The 18,120-nt window shown below is 40.0% G+C and overlaps 3 protein-coding genes across 6 annotated transcripts in view; 2 read left to right on the forward strand and 1 right to left on the reverse strand.

Annotated features, from left to right (window-relative positions):
• On the reverse strand, nucleotides 1-1,670 carry LOC113027227 (monocyte chemotactic protein 1B-like). The gene is made up of 3 exons (XM_026176848.1): nucleotides 1,556-1,670; nucleotides 773-890; nucleotides 1-683 (listed from the first exon to the last, which is right to left on the reverse strand). Exons 1-3 carry the CDS (start codon nucleotides 1,620-1,622, stop codon nucleotides 569-571), a joined length of 300 nt encoding a protein of 99 aa, XP_026032633.1. The 5' UTR covers nucleotides 1,623-1,670; the 3' UTR covers nucleotides 1-568.
• A 5,650-nt stretch (nucleotides 1,671-7,320) lies between these two features.
• LOC113027232 (monocyte chemotactic protein 1B-like) lies at nucleotides 7,321-8,348 on the forward strand. Its single transcript, XM_026176854.1, has 3 exons — nucleotides 7,321-7,435; nucleotides 7,966-8,083; nucleotides 8,173-8,348. Exons 1-3 carry the CDS (start codon nucleotides 7,369-7,371, stop codon nucleotides 8,285-8,287), a joined length of 300 nt encoding a protein of 99 aa, XP_026032639.1. The 5' UTR covers nucleotides 7,321-7,368; the 3' UTR covers nucleotides 8,288-8,348.
• Nucleotides 8,349-12,062: 3,714 nt separating this feature from the next.
• Nucleotides 12,063-18,120, forward strand: part of LOC113025136 (septin-7-like) — a 72,752-nt gene continuing 66,694 nt past the window's right edge. For all 4 annotated transcript variants that reach the window (XM_026172585.1, XM_026172588.1, XM_026172586.1 and 1 more), the window contains exon 1: nucleotides 12,063-12,389. In XM_026172585.1, the coding sequence (XP_026028370.1) occupies nucleotides 12,351-12,389 (39 nt within the window). In that variant the 5' untranslated portion in view covers nucleotides 12,063-12,350. The remainder of the gene's footprint in view (nucleotides 12,390-18,120) is intronic.

The raw sequence follows: 18,120 nt of genomic DNA on the forward strand, positions 1-18,120 counted from the left end.
TTTCACTGATCCTTTATCCTTTATTTTAAAGTGAAGTTTTCAGCACAATCATAAAAACACAAATACTTAAGTTTTACATCAAAACCAAACAAACTGTCCACAGTGCAGGAACAGTGCTGCAGCCCATAGCTTATACTCTGCTGTTTACTGATGACACCATGTGGAGGTGGGAGGCACTGCTCTTTCACAAAGAACAGCTTCTCAAGTCATTTCAGATTACACTCCAAAGTATCACAGTGCTTACGGTCAGACTTTCAGTGTTGTATTAAGCAAAAACACTCGTTATTCAGTATAATAAGATAAATATTCAAAGTCAGAAATGTAAAAATATTAAATATCAGTATTAAAAGAACGACAGAATAAACAAACAAAGAAATGTTTGGACTTGAGGAAATTATTCCTATTTGCAAATGAATCTCATAATTATGTCTTTAAGTATAAGAATATCTGATACAGATTCAGCATGTAGACAGAAGAGCTGCTGTTTGGTTATACAAACTTCCAGCATTTAAACATATAAACTGTCCAGCTTTTGTCCATGAAGGCTCTTCCAAAGTAGTTTCCATGGTTACAGGTTGGATGTCTCTCCTGGGACGGCTTTGGCATCCAGGTAGCTGATGAGCTGCTTCACCCAGGGGGCCGAAGGTCTGACACACAGCTGTCGGCCTGCCACTGTGTTCAGCCTGAAGGTTCACAGAAAGAGGAGAGTCAGAGGATGGAGGGGCAGGTTTGGTGATGGTGGTGATGTGTGTTTGTGAGGTTGTGTACTTACAGGATGGCGGACTTGGAGCAGCGCTGGCTGGTCTTGACGTAGCTGACCACTCTTCCTTTAGGCACTTCCTGGTCATTGAAGCGGAAGCAGCACTTTTTTGGGCCAGCACCGCGCATACCTGCAAACAAACAGGAACAAGTTAACAACTGAGCCACTGACACAGCACCACATCATCTGCTTCCTGGTTTTTGTACCGATTCAGTTTCCTGCTGGCTGGTGTGAGGTCACATCTGATACTGTATGTTTAGTTGATGACACTGTGCAACTGCTCATTTGTTCCCCTGAGTTATGAAGTGGTCAGATTTGTCATGTGACCTGTCCTCTGTTTACTGTATCTATGAAGTAATATGTTAATATTAAGTTTAATGCTGCATTAACATTAATTATTTTCATATTGCACATTAGAATGGACTCTTTATCTTAGACAAACTACTGAATGCTACAGCTTTAATGGTTCATGACTTTAGCTTCAGAAATAGAATTTCTTTCTAGTAACTCCTATGAATGAAAAAGATTGAAGAAAAGTTTCATACATTGTTTATCAAAAATAAAATCAATAGCTTGCTATTAATGGTCTATTAGTTTGTAAATAAAACAGCCAAGAATTATTGTTGCTTTGTAATAAAATTAATGATTTGAGTGATTTGTTTTTGTTTTTCTCAATTAAAAATTAAAAAAAAACATTTTATTGTTACGTATAAACGCTGAATATCATATTAATATTATTTTCAAATTGTTATTCATCACACAGTGTAAAGGTCAGATCATTAAAACGAGCCTTACCCTCAGTCAGAGCGATGACAGCCAGCATGAGCACAACCACAGACAGAGCGAGACGAGGAGCGGCCATCCTGAAGTTTGTTTGTTGGCTTCGTGTTGCAGCAGTGGATTAAAGTCTCAGCTGAGCTCTGTCGGCTTGTTCTCTGTGCTGTGTCACTGCTGTCCACCTGCTTCACATTTATACAGTTGGAAGAAGAAGCGGGGCAGACCCTGTTGTGCATCTTGGAAAGTTTGTGACGAGTCGAGTTTCACTAAAACAGGGAACTGTTCAGTTTCCCTTTTCACTACGCCTCTCTCAAATGGGACCTCTGGTCTGTCCAACTTCCTATGTGCTTTCTATTCTGACACCACAGACCTTTCATTGTTGATACAGTGTGAAACAGTTAAGTGTCTTTATATCAGACATATGAGTTTTCAGACAAAACAAAGGTGCCAAAGGTCAGTTTAATAAGTTGTACTTACTGCAGCTTCTCATGAATCCTCTCAATCTCCAAGATTGTGTTAAACAATCTGGTTAAAAAGTCCACTGCCCTCTCTTTAATCAGTCTCCATATCTCCACAGTAATGTCATCTGCACCAACCTCCTTTCCACTCTTCCTTCTTACTGATCCTCTTTACCTTCTGAATAACTAACGGTTATTCATCTTTCTACTTCGCTCTACCTCATTTTCTTCTTTTTTCAGCCTCAAAGTACTCCTTCCTTCTTCTCAGCACCCCTCTTCACCTATCAGTACATTTCCATCTCTTTCCTTCATCACCCTAATCTGCTGCACATCCTTTCCAGATTGGCCTCTCTGCCTAGCCAGTCGATAGTCCTTCTTTCCTTCTCTAGTTATAAAAAGGGAAATAAAAATCAGTTTTTATTAATGAGTCAGTTTGTATCTTTCATAAAACAGTACTGGAGCTTGTAATTTTTTTCCGGCCCCCCGCACAGTCAGACAAGGAGTGCGTATTCTCCATAAATTGCTGGCTGTCTGTCCAGAAAGCGACTTTGGCTTCGCAGAAAATTGTGAAACTTTCTAGGGAACCTCTGCTATTATTAGGAGAGACGTCATCCATCTCACTGTAGATGGAGCAGCTCTTATTTTGAGAAAAATGAGTGCTTTTATTAAGCACCCCAAAACGTGACTATCCAGAGATGCAACCAGGAAGCAGAGCTGGAATCTTACACGCCTCTCTGCAGTGTCCCACCTCCTGTTATTCCCCCAACACCCCATCCACATATAGACTGTCTGCTCAGAATCCACCAAAAAATCCCAGCTAACTGTCAGTCCTCAACGCACAGGCAGAGGAGGAGGAGAGGCAGTAATCTTTCATTTTAGCCTATTAATCAACCAAAGACAGACAGACAGTTTTAATTCATTTGAAAGCCTGACTCTGACCTTTGTCCACCCTTCCTGAAAAACTCAAAAAAACATTTTTTGTTGTAATAATCTACCATCCCTCTAGCTCTTACTCAGAGTTACTCTCTGATTTCTCCGCATTTTACCCGTGTTACCACTCAGTTATGATCAAATAAATAGTGCAGGTTATTTTAATATCTGTGTAGATGTTGAAAACGACAATTTCAAAACCTCATTTAACTTTTTATTAGACTCAATTGGCTTTTCTTAAACTGGAAATGATCCCACACTCTGGATCATGTCCTCACATATGGCATAGAAACTGCACATTTAACAGTGTTTCCTGAAATCATTTTTGATAACACATAATTTAAAAACAATGGACTACACAGCAGTGTACAATCAATTGCATTACACTAGATGTCTGTATATTAGAAACATCTTGTCTCAGAATGATGCTGAAAAACGAATATGTATATATTTGTGATATGCTGACCCCGGCTAGACAGATTTGGTAATAGTTTATAATACGTCCCATGCCTAAGGACGTAATTCTCCAAAAGTAATTCAAGGAAATCATTACACTGTAAGTCATTTTAAATAGTGTGCATTTTCATTGTAATTTTGCAGAAAACAAACAATATTTCCCCATCATTCAGTGTAAAACAGAAGCACAGCAATAATCATTTTGATGTGATACAACACCTTATAGCAGTGTTTCCGAACCTTTTGGAGCCACAGCAGATATTTCACATTAGAAAAATCACACAGCACACCACCAAACAAAAATGTCACAAAAAGCATTTTGATCATCAGTATAACTTTTTTGCTTTCTTCTCACCACTACTCGTGCTAGGGTCTTCATCTGGGCCGGAATTTCTCCAGAACCCAGGTCAGACTGACTACTTTTTTTCTTTTCAAATATTTATCTATTGCTATGAGGCATTGCGCTGTCTCTCTCGCAGCCTGACTATTATGTAATTTCTTTTTCGTCTTCTTCAGTTTTACTGGAAAAAGTTTTACTTTGCTACCAATTTAATTAGAGCACGTGGCTGTACTGCCCTCTAGTGGACGAGAATGTATTTTTTCTGCCCATTACACACGCTTAGAATTTTAAACTCAGTTTTAAACATGTTGCTGAGTTTGTTAAATGACACAAAGCAAAGCCAAGAACCTTGGAGTCATTTTTGATCAGGACATGTCCTTCAACGCACATATTAAACAAATATGTAAGACTGCTTTCTTCCATTTTTGAAACATCTCTAAAATTAGAAATATCCTGTCTCAGAGTGATGCTGAAAAACTACTTCATGCATTTATTACTTCCAGGCTGGACTAGTGTAATTCATTATTATCAGGATGTCCCAAAAACTCCCTGAAAAGCCTTCAGCTAATCCAAAATGCTGCAGCAAGAGTCATGACAGGGACTAGAAAGAGAGAGCAGATTTCTCCTGTTTTGGCTTCCCTTCATTGGCTTCCTGTTACAACCAGAATTCAAAATCCTGCTCCTCACATACAAGGTCTTAAATAATCAGGCCCCATCTTATCTTAATGACCTTGTAGTACCATATCACCCTATTAGAGCACTTCACTCTCACACGGCAGGCCTACTTGTTGTTCCTAGAGTATTTAAAAGTAGAATGGGAGGCAGAGCCTTCAGTTTTCAGGCCCCTCTTCTGTGGAACCAGCTTCCAGTTTGGATTCAGGAGACAGACACTATCTCTACTTTCAAGATTAGGTTTGAAAGGGAGTTTTTCCTTCCCACTGTCGCCAAAGTGCTTGCTCATAGGGGATCACATGATTGTTACATTTTTCTCTGTATCTATTATTGTAGAGTCTGCCTTACAATATAAAGCACCTTGAGGGGACTGTTGTTGTTAATTGGCGCTGTATAAATAAAAGAAATTGAAATTGAAAAGCTACGTTTCTACTTTTTTTTTTTTTTTTTTTTTTTTTTTTTGGCCTGTCCCGTTTGGCTCTTTTGCCATCAGAATTGTTGTCTAAAGGCAAAGAAAGATGCCCAACGGATTTACTTTACCAAACTGACCATCCCAGCCTTGCCGTAATGGTCCAAGCTACGTTTCTACTAATCACCACAGGTCTGTGTGCTGGTCAGTTTTCAGAGGTCCACCACAGCATCTGTCATCATACTGCATCACAGCATGGTACATTAGTTGCATGTCTCTGAACAGGAGAGCTCTCCAGCACATCATAAAAACAGCTGGTGGCCAAACTGTGTGCAATCAATCTCAGGTGGAGCCTTAAAAGCCAAGAACACCATCAGAGGTCCAGCCTAGCCTGGACTCATTCACTGTCCCTATGCCATCCAGAAAGGCCTGTAGGACATTTATCCTTTAACTTACCTTTGTAATGTGGAGGAAATGAACCAAATTATTAACATGATTTTGCTGTGCTCTAAGACATCATCTGATTAGATCTCATTTTGATGGATTTCTTCAGATTTTGTGAAATAAGAGGAAAGTTAAAACTGGGTCTATAATTAGGTGGACTGAGAGCAGACACAGACTTTATGGGGATGGGTTGTTGGAGGATGACAGAATGAGAGAAGTTGCAGAGCCATCTACAACTGCATCTCTGCTTCCTGTCCAAACGCTGGATACTCATGTGGAATACAATCGATTGAGCTCACAACGTCTCTAACTTAAGGTTTCTAATAATAGAATCACCAGTAAGTGATGAGGTAGAGACATGAAGAAAGTAGTCAGTAGTACAGGAGATGAGAAGGACAGAGAAGGAGTTGCACTGTGTCTTTGTGAATCTAGACAAACCATATGACTGAATGCCAAGAGATGAACTGTGGTGCTGTGTGAGGAAGTCTGCAGTGGCAGAGAAGTATGTGAGGGTGGAGCAGGACATGTATGACGAAAGCAAGAGAGTGGTGAGGTGTGTGGTAGGAGGGACGGACCGGTTGAGGGTGGAGGCGGGATTACATCATGGATCAACTCTGAGCCTCTTCTTGTTTTCAGTGGTGACGGTGAAAAGAAGAGAGAGAGAGAGAGGTGATGGATGGAGTTAGCCTGCGTGCAGATGTGCATGACAAATGTCACCTGTTACACAACATTGTGAGGGTGATGCACATTGTCCCTGCTGCTTTTCTGTACATGTTAAAAATTCAGCACAGACAGTTTTTAGTACTAGTTTATCCACAGACTGTATATTAAACAAATACACCAGGTGGGCACAGCCACCCAGACATCACCCAGTGATAGTTCTGCATGTGTGAAGCATGAAGCTGAGACTTTTGTCAGTTTTCAGCATTTATCAACCACACAAGCTAAGCCCACCCTAAAACACACCTGACTTTATGATCCTTGTTACACTAGTGGGAACCACAACGTACAAAATGAACATTATGTGATATTTCGGAGGACTTGAAAATATCAGCTGAGACCATCAAACCACCAGGAAACTTTTTACTGAGGTCACACAAGAAAGCAGCTACAGTGACGTTTATAGCAGACTTCTTTCTGAAACCACAGGAGTGGCTCCACCTGTTGGTCATTAGAAGAAATGCAGATTTAAAGCAGTTAAATTCAACTTTATTTATATAGCGCCAAATCACAACAACAGTTGTTTTGAAGCGCTTTATTTTATAAGATAAAGACCCTACAATAATACAAGGTAAACACAGAAACCCCCACAGTCACATGACCTGCTATGAGCAAATGCTTTGGTGATTTCAGGACTTTTCACTCCTGAAATCTCCTGAAGTCCATCTTCAACCCATTTCATCTTCTTCTATTAACTGATTGTCTGGATGTTCACCAGACTGTGTTTCAGCCACATCGAGAGAAAAAGGTTGAAATCTGAGGAACATTTGTTTCTGCTCTTCTTCATATAAAGTTGCCCTATGAGAGCGCTCCAATACTGTAAAACAAGTATCACTTATGTTGCTGTTACAGTTTCACAACAGCTGGACTCAGACACGGGAATCGACTCAGAATAAAAGTTTACCCTAAGAAAGCTCGAAATGTGCAGAGTGGCTGAAAGGTGGGACTGCTCTTAGCATAAAGAGGACGCAGCAGGCAGCTAAGTCCATATTGATCCCTAAACTTATATTTGGGAAACTTCACGGGGTTGAACAAATACATGTCTGAATACTGATATGTCCTATATAGACACTTAACTGTTTCACACTGCATCAGCAATGAAAGGTCTGTGGTGTCAGAATAGAAAGCACATAGGAAGTTGGACAGACCAGAGAGATCTACTTTGGTCCCATTTGAGAGAGGCGTAGTGAAAAGGGAAACTGAACAGTTCCCTGTTTTAGTGAAACTCGACACGTCACAAATTTTTCCAAGATGCACAACAGGGTCTGCCCCGCTTCTTCTTCCAACTGTATAAATGTGAAGCAGGTGGACAGCAGTGACACAGCACAGAGAACAAGCCGACAGAGCTCAGCTGAGACTTTAATCCACTGCTGCAACACGAAGCCAACAAACAAACTTCAGGATGGCCGCTCCTCGTCTCGCTCTGTCTGTGGTTGTGCTCATGCTGGCTGTCATCGCTCTGACTGAGGGTAAGGCTCGTTTTAATGATCTGACCTTTACACTGTGTGATGAATAACAATTTCTTTCTCCTTTAAATGTAATATTAATTCATATTCAACGTATATATAAAACAAACAAAAAACAAAATAAAGCACACACAAGTCTCAGGACATTCAAATGTGCAATGTGAAAATAATAACTCAAAGTGATGATTATATATCTAAATGTCGGCAATGACTAGACAATAATTTCTAATGAAAACAGCAGAGCTGAACAAATCTGAAAGTAAAATAATTAATGTTAATGCAGCATTAAACTTAATATTAACATATTACTTCATAGATACAGTAAACAGAGGACAGGTCACATGACAAATCTGACCACTTCATAACTCAGGGGAACAAATGAGCAGTTGCACAGTGTCATCAACTAAACATACAGTATCAGATGTGACCTCACACCAGCCAGCAGGAAACTGAATCGGAACAAAAACCAGGAAGCAGATGATGTGGTGCTGTGTCAGTGGCTCAGTTGTTAACTTGTTCCTGTTTGTTTGCAGGTATGCGCGGTGCTGGCCCAAAAAAGTGCTGCTTCCGCTTCAATGACCAGGAAGTGCCTAAAGGAAGAGTGGTCAGCTACGCCAAGACCAGCCAGCGCTGCTCCAAGTCCGCCATCCTGTAAGTACACAACCTCACAAACACACATCACCACCATCACCAAACCTGCCCCTCCATCCTCTGACTCTCCTCTTTCTGTGAACCTTCAGGCTGAACACAGTGGCAGGCCGACAGCTGTGTGTCAGACCTTCAGCCCCCTGGGTGAAGCAGCTCATCAGCTACCTGGATGCCAAAGCCGTCCCAGGACAGACATCCAACCTGTAACCATGGAAACTACTTTGGAAGAGCCTTCATGGACAAAAGCTGGACAGTTTATATGTTTAAATGCTGGCAGTTTGTATAACCAAACAGCAGCTCTTCTGTCTACATGCTGAATCTGTATCAGATATTCTTATACTTAAAGACATAATTATGAGATTCATTTGCAAATAGGAATAATTTCCTGCAATCCAAACATTTCTTTGTTTGTTTATTCTGTCGTTCTTTTAATACTGATATTTAATATTTTTACATTTCTGACTTTGATTATTTATCTTATTATACTGAATAACGAGTGTTTTTGCTTAATACAACACTGAAAGTCTGACCGTAAGCACTGTGATACTTTGGAGTGTAATCTGAAATGACTTGAGAAGCTGTTCTTTGTGAAAGAGCAGTGCCTCCCACCTCCACATGGTGTCATCAGTAAACAGCAGAGTATAAGCTATGGGCTGCAGCACTGTTCCTGCACTGTGGACAGTTCGCTTGGTTTTGATGTAAAACTTAAGTATTTGTGTTTTTATGATTGTGCTGAAAACTTCACTTTAAAATAAAGGATAAAGGATCAGTGAAACTTTGTCATTGTGAGTCTTCTTCCAGACTGGAACTGTATACATCTCCAGTATCCCTATGGGCAGTTTGGTTAGTGTTTGTAAACACTTTGTTTTTTGCATGCTACTACTAAGTTGAGTCCTAAATTAAAATTAAAGAATAAATGAAAGTTTGTCTTTGCAGGTTTTTTTTAGTTTTTTTTCTCATAAAGTAACAATTTGTGCCACTTAAATAAACGGTAAAGAAACTGCTGGTTTTCCAAAGGAACACCAGAGAGCCCTGCTAAACAGATCACATCCTGTGATGTGCAGATTGGTTGCTATATTAAGTTAGCATCAGTTCAAAGCTCTTGGTCATGCTCGTGCTTTGCTGCTTAGTTAGAGCTGGGTCATGATGCCAGCACTCCTGTAAATTTACAGTGTACAGAATTAAAAACTTCAATACCGATCACTTCCTGAATAACAATATTCTTTGCAAGGAGCAAGTGTTCCTTGAAAGAGTAGTTGTCAAACAGCTAACAGATCATCTGCAGAGGAATGGCTTATTTGAAGAGTTTCAGTCAGGTTTCAGAGCTCATCACAGCACAGAAACAGTTTTAGTGAAGGTTACAAATGATCTTCTTATGGCCTCTGACAGTGGACTCATCTCTGTGCTTGTCCTGTTAGACCTTAGTGCAGCATTCAATACTGTTGAACATAATATTCTATTAGCACGATTAGAGCACGTTGTGGGTATCTCAGGTACTGTGCTGCAGTGGTTTGTATCATATCTAATTAATAGACTCCAATTTGTGCATGTAAATGGAGAGTCCTCTTCACACACTACGGTCAGTTATGGAGTCCCACAGGGTTCAGTGCTAGGAACCCTGTGGAAGCATGTTTACATTATACATGCTTCCCTTAGGCAGCATCATTAGAAGACATAGCATACATTTTCACTACTATGCAGATGACATAGATCTGTCTATGAAGCCAGATAACACACACCAATGAGTTAAACTGCAGGAATGTCTTAAAGACATAAAGACCTGGATGGCCGCTAACTTTCTGCTTCTTAATTCAGATAAAACTGAAATTATTGTACTCGGCCCTGAAAATCTTAGAAATATGGTATCTAACCAGATTCTTACTCTGGATGGCATTACCTTGGCCTCCAGTAACACTATAGGAACCTTGGAGTCATTTTTGACCAGGACATGTCCTTCAATGCACAAATTAAACAAATATGTAAGACTGCTTTCTTCCATTTTCGCAACATCTCTAAAATTAGACATATCCTGTAACAGAGTGATGCTGAAAAACTAGTTCATGCATTTTTTTTACTTCCAGGCTGGACTACTGCAATTCATTATTATCAGGATGTCCTAAAACCTCCCTTAAAAGCCTCCAGTTAATCCAAAATGCTGCAGCAAGAGTGCTAACAGGGACTAGAAAGAGAGAGCAGATTTCTCCTGTTTTGGCTTCCCTTCATTGGCTCCCTGTTAAATCCAGAATGAATTCAAAATCCTGCTCCTCACATACAAGGTCTTAAATAATCAGGCCCCATCTTATCTCAATGACCTTGTAGTACCAGATCACCCTATTAGAGCACTTCGCTCTCACTCTGCAGGCCTACTTGTTGTTCCTAGAGTATTTAAAAGTAGAATGGGAGGGAGAGCCTTCAGTTTTCAGGCCCCTCTTCTGTGGAACCAGCTTCCAGTTTGGATTCAGGAGACAGACACTATCTCTACTTTTAAGATTAGGCTTAAAACTTTCCTTTTTGCTAAAGCTGTTTTGCACATATTCAACTCTGTATATTTTATATATTTTATTATTATTATTATTATTATTATTATTTTATTTTATTTTTTTACTATTTAATTTGTAAAAATGTGTATACACACACACACACACACACACACACACACACACACACACACACACACACACACACACACACACACACACACACACACGTAGGAAAATATTTAGTATACACATCCAGAAATGCATACACTATTATATATTGTACATATATTTATTAGTTTCAGGTTGGCCATTCTTGTATTTTGCTCGTTTGTGTTGTTGTGTTTGCACATCTCTGTTGCTTGTGGGGCTCGCACACAAGAATTTCACTCGCATGTGCTGTGCCAGTGTGCCTGCACATGTGATGTGACAATAAAAAGTGATTTGATTTGATTTGTGATTTGATTAGTTACTGACTTTGACAAAATGTAACAGTCACACTATTGTACGGGGGCCCCACTGACCTGCAGCCCCCTTTGTTTGTGTGCCATTGGCCCCTTTCGTAATCTATTCATGAGTGCAGCTAAAAATCAAGTAGGGGTGAGCACATGGAAAAATTCCTGTTTGTTATGACATTCACCACAAGACCATTAGCACTGTATAATCAAAATGAGAGTTATCCACAAGAATGATGTTACTGAATAAAAATTTAAAAGATTTATTGATTGCTGCTTGCAATTACTAACTCATAAGCCTGTGGTGGTTCTAAGTACACTTTGTTTCACAGTTTCTCTCACTTCTTTTTGTTGTTTGCTGGTGCTTGGTTAGTGTCCAGGGTTTGTGAAGAAAGCAAATTTTTGCCTCCAGCACATGAAGGCCCCACAAACACAATTAGAGGCCCATCATATTTGTGTTTGGCCAATAGGAAGGCGGATCTGGATTTCTTGCGGGAGGGTCAAGTTATGAAGACACTGCTAGCGGGATACCGGAAGTTTCGCACCTAACCGTATCAGTTGTCAAAATGATGCTGTAGGAAGGTTGATTCAGACAAATAGGGAAAGAATAAAATTAAATAAGATTACCGAACTTTGGTACAGCATTCATCAGCACACATCTGATAGGCAGAATCTGTGGTTCATTTTAAATGACTGCTAAAAACTATTTTCTATAGGTTAGCGTTTCTTCATAGTTTTGCCCATTATTTATGCCCTTTTGTTCTTTCTACATGTGTGTATAGGCGTCTGTATACAAGAATAAATGAAAAACCCTGTGCTTGACTCTGTGTTTAGATGTATAATTATGTACGCTTATTTGTTGTGTTTTTATCTGTGACAGTGCTAGTGATGTTCAAATAATGCTTGTCTTTTTATTGTTGATATAGTTGTTAAAAAGTATCTAAACTAACAAGCCGATTAGCGGATACTTTTTTTAATAAAATCCAAAAACACACGAGCGCCATACACGGTATAGGCGCGCTCCTCGTCTTATTCTGAAATTCCCAACCGGATGTGGCCTTGCATAAATCCCGTTGGTGTTCCGCCTGTGGAAAAGCGACCGTTGGAGCGTTTTCGCTTCACCGTGTTCCCATCCGTTGTGTCCGTCAGCGGCCATATCTACTGTAACCGCATTCATTCATTTTTAGACGCACTGCTATTTTTTTCTTGAACCAAAAGACGGCTATTTAGTGAGAAAGCCGTGAGCATCTCGTTGTTTCGTTACCCTCTCGGACGTTTGTCGGTTTATGCCTCGGTGAGTGTCCGTTGAAGGCTGGGTGGTAACAGTTCGGCTTCACGATGATCGAGCGACCAGAAACCGCGGTTTCCAGCATCGCTGTAAGTACACCACTCTTCACAACACGTCTGTGGCTTTTTCCGCCAAATAAACTTATTATAATAAACTCCTCAACCGTTACCGTGGGTTTCTGGCTCCGCTGGTATTGACTTGGAGGATTGCAGACCAGGCTCCGTTAAAAAAATGTTCCGTTTTAGGGTGGTTCGGATTTTTACAAATACCAGCCTTTGACTAAGACGTAATTTTCATCTCCTGCGATATGAATATAATGTGGTGAACACTCCGGCGTTAAATTTGATTGACCATATAATAAGTACTTCACTATATGGCATCATTTTAAAGCGAATCACGCCTCATTCCTCCTGTGTAGCCTCGTTTTATAAATGAAGCGATGTTTGAATGACGAACAATGACTTTAATTTGTTTTAATATGTGGAGGTGGATTCTGTGTCAATTTACCTTTTGGACAGCGCAATTATGGTGTTGCTTATAAAATGTCACTGTTTTGAACAGAGCCTGGCTTGAGAGCTCCCATAACAGAGCAGCACGTATCGGGGGGTACGTGGTCTGGTGTCAATTATCGCTGTGTGCACAAAGAGATGGGCTTAGTGGGGTTTCTTTTAGGAGTATTTACACAGAGTTACTTGTCTAATTTTTAAACGCTGCGACTGTGAGACTCAGATCGGTTTGCTTTTCCATGCTAGAGTCCCTTAAAGAAATATCACTTTTTAATATTCTTAACAACAGCTTTGGCACAGTGGCCCTGACCCTCGGGTCAGTGGGGCTGTGGCCCTTTCAGTCCTCTTTATTTGCATGTTGTTGGCTTTGTTCAGGGCATTTTAAACTGACACTTAGATTTAGCAATGAGTCCCTGCTCACCACACAACACAGCACACATTGTATTTCTGCCGCATCTGTTTCTGTAATCCAGTACGAGGTGATTGGCAGTGACTCCCCCAGGCATAAAAGTGTGCACGGTGCTAAAAAATAATCAAAGAAAACATACATTCACTGTGCTCATATGAATCAACGTTTAAGCGATGCATTATTTAGCACACAATGCATTAATATTGAAGTTGAAAACAGCTGAGGAGGCAGTGAGAGGGCCACAGCATCAGCTGCTGCATGCATGAGGGGGTGGACTTGGCATCACAGATGATGTCAGTGAACCAAGCAGCTACTATCACCACTGGGTTAGACTGGGGGATGGGGTAGTATGAATGGTATGGACTGACTAGCCTTCCTCTCTCATCCCCCATTACTTCCTTCTTTACAGTCCCTTGCCTGTTGCTCAGTTAGTCACTTTCTCGTCAGAAATAGCCACACTGCAGCTGTTACACCAATGTGAATATTATGCGGAAATGTGATGTATGATAGTGCATGCATACTATTTTATTCATGTAGTGTCCCATCTGATCCACAGACTCTCCGCTAACCACCCACTCACACTTTTTTTGTGAGCTAAATGCTGACTGGTTTTCACTAATACATGCTTCCATATAGTTAAAGATCCACTGCAGTGTGCTGTGTGAGCTACATGGAAACAGATCAACCATCATAGGTGGTATCTTATGTAACCAGTGGCAGATTTGGGTGTGGGCAGCAGCTGGAACTTACTCTCATCTGGCAGGCAGCCACACACTTTGGCAGCAGCCCTGTTATGCTTCATTCAAGCAAGGTAATAACAGAGATACACTTACCCAACTTTTTTACTTGTCTGATGCAGTAGAGATGCCTTGGTTTTGGGTATGAGCTGATACTGAGTTCTAATTCAGAGCTAGTGTTAAATTAGTGAGCTGTATACCTCACCACGAGGGAACATTGTTTTCCTATCTTTGTAAAAATAAAATGAACCGAAGACATCCAAGAATATAAATTTACTGAATGTGGATTTATTATAACTAATAAATAAACTAAAATCAGAATCACCTGTTTTTCCTGCATTTGTTTAATTTTAGCACAGCGTGAGAATCTTTATCTGTATACAGCTAATACTTATGGACATGCTAGGCTCTCCTTTCTCTATTCTCACTGTGAGTGCATCCCATCACACACAAACACATCAGGTGTGCAATGGAGCTCTAAGAGTCAGGTGATGTGAATTATTAAAAATCAAGTTGATCTCATTATGTTACTGTAAGTGTGATTAAAGTTTGCTAGCAAATGTTTCTGCTGGTTTACACTTCAGAGTGAAATCTTCCACTTAACTGAGGAACCTTCTTAAACAGTTGCCATAACCTGACGTACCTCCCTGGAAGAAGAAATAATAATTATAGCATCAGCAGGAGTACTCGCATATGTCTGGAGGTAGGTTACTGAAACTATCCCTAATGGATGTGAGGGAGCATACTGTGAAGTGCCCCCAGGGGAAAAAGAAAAATGGCTACAAGAGTGGGGACCCTGGAGGGGGAAGTCCCAGCATTTTATTTGTTTCTGTCTGCTGGCAACGTAAATAAAACATCGGGACACAACTACACAGTACTTAACACATGATGCATCAGCATAAATGCCGGCAATGACGTTGGCCACTTATGTAGGTTACGTTGTAGGATCTAGATTCTAAATCGGACCATAGACTGAACATAACCACAGTGATGAAGTGGAATAGAGGGTGAAGGCTAGGGCTGGGCTATATCATACCGTTCGCGGTAATAGTAATAGTAATTTTGGGCAACGATAGGAAAATGAAATATCGCGATAGAATATGGGTAAAACGCGCATGCGTAGTGCCTTTGTTTACATACGCACATGGCGGCCACGCAGAATGAGAAGGGCGAAAGTGGATCGTTAAATGAAACTGATGAACCAGAATTGGTTTGTAAAAATGCTGCAACTTCAGTGGTGTGGAACTGGTTTGGCTCTCGTCCGTCAGATACACAACAAAGCACTATTTTTCGTAGCGCATGCTAGCAGGCCGTCGTTTTTACCGTGTTGTTTGGAAAGTACGGCACACTTAAAATCAATCCTTTGATTTTTCTGAAACTTGACAGTGCTCTTATAATCCCGTGTGCCTTATGTATGAACTCTGGTTGTGTTTACTGACCTCGAAACGATTTTATGTACACGGCGCTCGAAAATCTCAAATGTTTTACTGCGACTTTGCTAAGCTACGAAGCCGCACCGCTTGATGGATTGTCGGAGCATTACGGCTATCGTAGGCAGGAGCCTCGCGGAGTGATACGTACTGTGCTTCAACATAATGTTACCGTATTGTGTGTGTATAACCTCTTAAGTTTTGTGGATATTATACATGGTTATGCTGAGGATATGTCGGCCAATTTCCACTGGAAATGCCTTTTGGTTAAACTGTCAGCAAGGAATTTGCACTGTTACATTTTTATATAAGTTTAATGCACATAAAAAAACAGCTGCTTGTTTAAGTGAAAATACATTGATGGGGTTTTTTGCACTAATAAAGTTGTGGAGTTGTAAAGTATTTTGTCTAGTGTCAATTATATCGTCAGTTATATCGTTATCGCAAATTTTCAAATGTATATCGTGATAAATATTTTTGGTCATATCGCCCTGCCCTAGTGAAGGCAGTCTGACCCTTTCAATCAGCTTGCTTGACTACACTTTGTTGTTCATGTGAGTTAATAAGAAAAGCTACACAAAACTACAGGCCTTTTACTCTCAAGTTCCTCCATGCTGCGTTGTCCCTCCTGCTAACAGCAGGTACACTTAAGCATGGCATACTAAAAAGAGATAAATATAAGATCAAACATGAAAGATTGTAAAATATGGACACAAATCTCCTTATGAAGCTTCCTGGTTCTGAAACCAGATGTGATGAGTGAGGGGTGGATTCTTTTTTTAGAGGTCAGAGGCTGTATAGACTTTTATAGGACCAGAAGTGTTTTTGCAAAAACGGATATGACTGTTAGGTGTCACCTCTGTTAAGCTGTCCACTGTTTCTGCTATTGGTGTTTTGAGTTTGCTTTTCTTTCTAATTATGTGACAAACATGGCTTTCTGTGAGGAACAGACACTCCAAGAAGTTTGTGCTTCACTTCTCCCAAAGTTAAAATGGTAGTATTTAGTGTAATTAGTCTGTTAGTGCTAATTAACAAGTATGGATGTAAGTGCTTTTCATCCATGCAGTTTATAGATGTAGCTTGCTAATATTAGCTTCAGAATATGTATTCCAGAACCGGCTGCTGACATCCTCGTAATAACATCCATCTTTCATAAACAGTGTATACACGGTTTATATACGTCTATTCTTCTTTGTATTCTAAAGCAGCCCTTTTGAATTATGAACTGGAAGTGGATATTACTGGCTGCCCTCTTGTCACTGTAGCACAGAGTGATACCCTGGAGCACTTTGCACAGAGATATCCACTGTATATTTGGAGAACGAGAGAGTCAAACGAGTGGATTAAAGTACCACACTGATGTGTCTTTTGCTGTTGTCCTTCATCATTCCTTTCTTGCTTCTCTATATCTTTATATCGTCATGCTTGCATGAATTTGCACTCGTGGATGACTATAGCGCATGAGATCAGCGTTCCATGCTTCTTCTTTTTCACACAGCTTTACTCAGGCCATGTGGCTCAGATGTGTTTTTCTCTGTTTGGTGCTGTGAAGATCAATGCTGCGTATGTAACACACACTCTACTAGCGTCTGTGTGACTCAGGCATGGAAACACTGGAAAGTGCTTCAGGCAAGTTCAGAGTAGTTAAGCCTGCTGTCAACCTGTGTTCATCCCTAGTATTGATTATTTGCATAGATTGCTTCCTTTTTTTTTTTCTTTTTTTTTTTTTTGCTGCTGTCTGTGAGCTGTTAATATTCACTGTTGATGGTGGTGTGTAACTTAGTTTTCTGAATATCACAGATCTAAGGCTTGTACCGTGTTAATATCAGGTTAGATCCGTGGCAGGAAGTTTCCCCGAGGAACAGGAACCTGATGTGTGTCATTTTTGTAGTTATAAATGTAAAAATATAGCTACAGCCAGCATGTTGTATAGAACGCTTTGAGTACTCCGGGAGAGTAGAAGAGCACTATGTAAGAATCAGACCATTTATACTTACCATTAATACAATTTATTATAGTGTTTGTCCAGCATTTTAAAAACATGAAACTCCAGGCACATTGTTTTGCTTGTGGAATGGAGGCGTCCATTTTGTGACAAATCATCTAGCCTTTGCAGTGACTTAACATAAAACTTAACATAAAAGAGTTTAACATAAAACTGTTGCACTTCAAATATGTCATCAAATTAATTTTTGTAAATTTTCAAGGGTTTGTAAATTTAAGGGTTTGCAGCAGATAACTTAATACTCCAGAGGAGTTTTTCATAAATGGACACAAGCACTAAAAATGTTAGTAAATGTACTAAAAAAAGCTGAAATCAACATGGTATGAATCATTTGACTGCAGTCACAAAGAAGCTTTTTTTCCTGTACCATATCTAAATTTTGTCTCTAAATAATTTGGGACTGATGTAAGTTGAAATTTTTGTTTTAGCTCACAGATCTTCTGGCTGGGTTTGTGGCACTTTCTGGTTAATTGAGTGTTGTTGTTGGGTGGGTGGGCAATGTTTACACCCAAGTTTGTGAATGTGATTACTTGAGAAAGAAGGAATGAGCTTCAAATGTATACCATAGGTGTATGTACTAAAATTCTCGGACAAGTTTGAATCTCAGCGACCTCAAAGCCAGAGGTCAAGATTTCGGAAAATCCTGTGATTGCGATAACTCAAGAAGGAACTCACCTAGGATTTTGAAATCGATACAATAGGTGATTCTACTACAAACGCCCTTGCTGTTAAA

This window comes from Astatotilapia calliptera, chromosome 7, assembly GCF_900246225.1.
Source record: "Astatotilapia calliptera chromosome 7, fAstCal1.2, whole genome shotgun sequence".
Classification (NCBI taxonomy): domain Eukaryota; kingdom Metazoa; phylum Chordata; class Actinopteri; order Cichliformes; family Cichlidae; genus Astatotilapia; species Astatotilapia calliptera.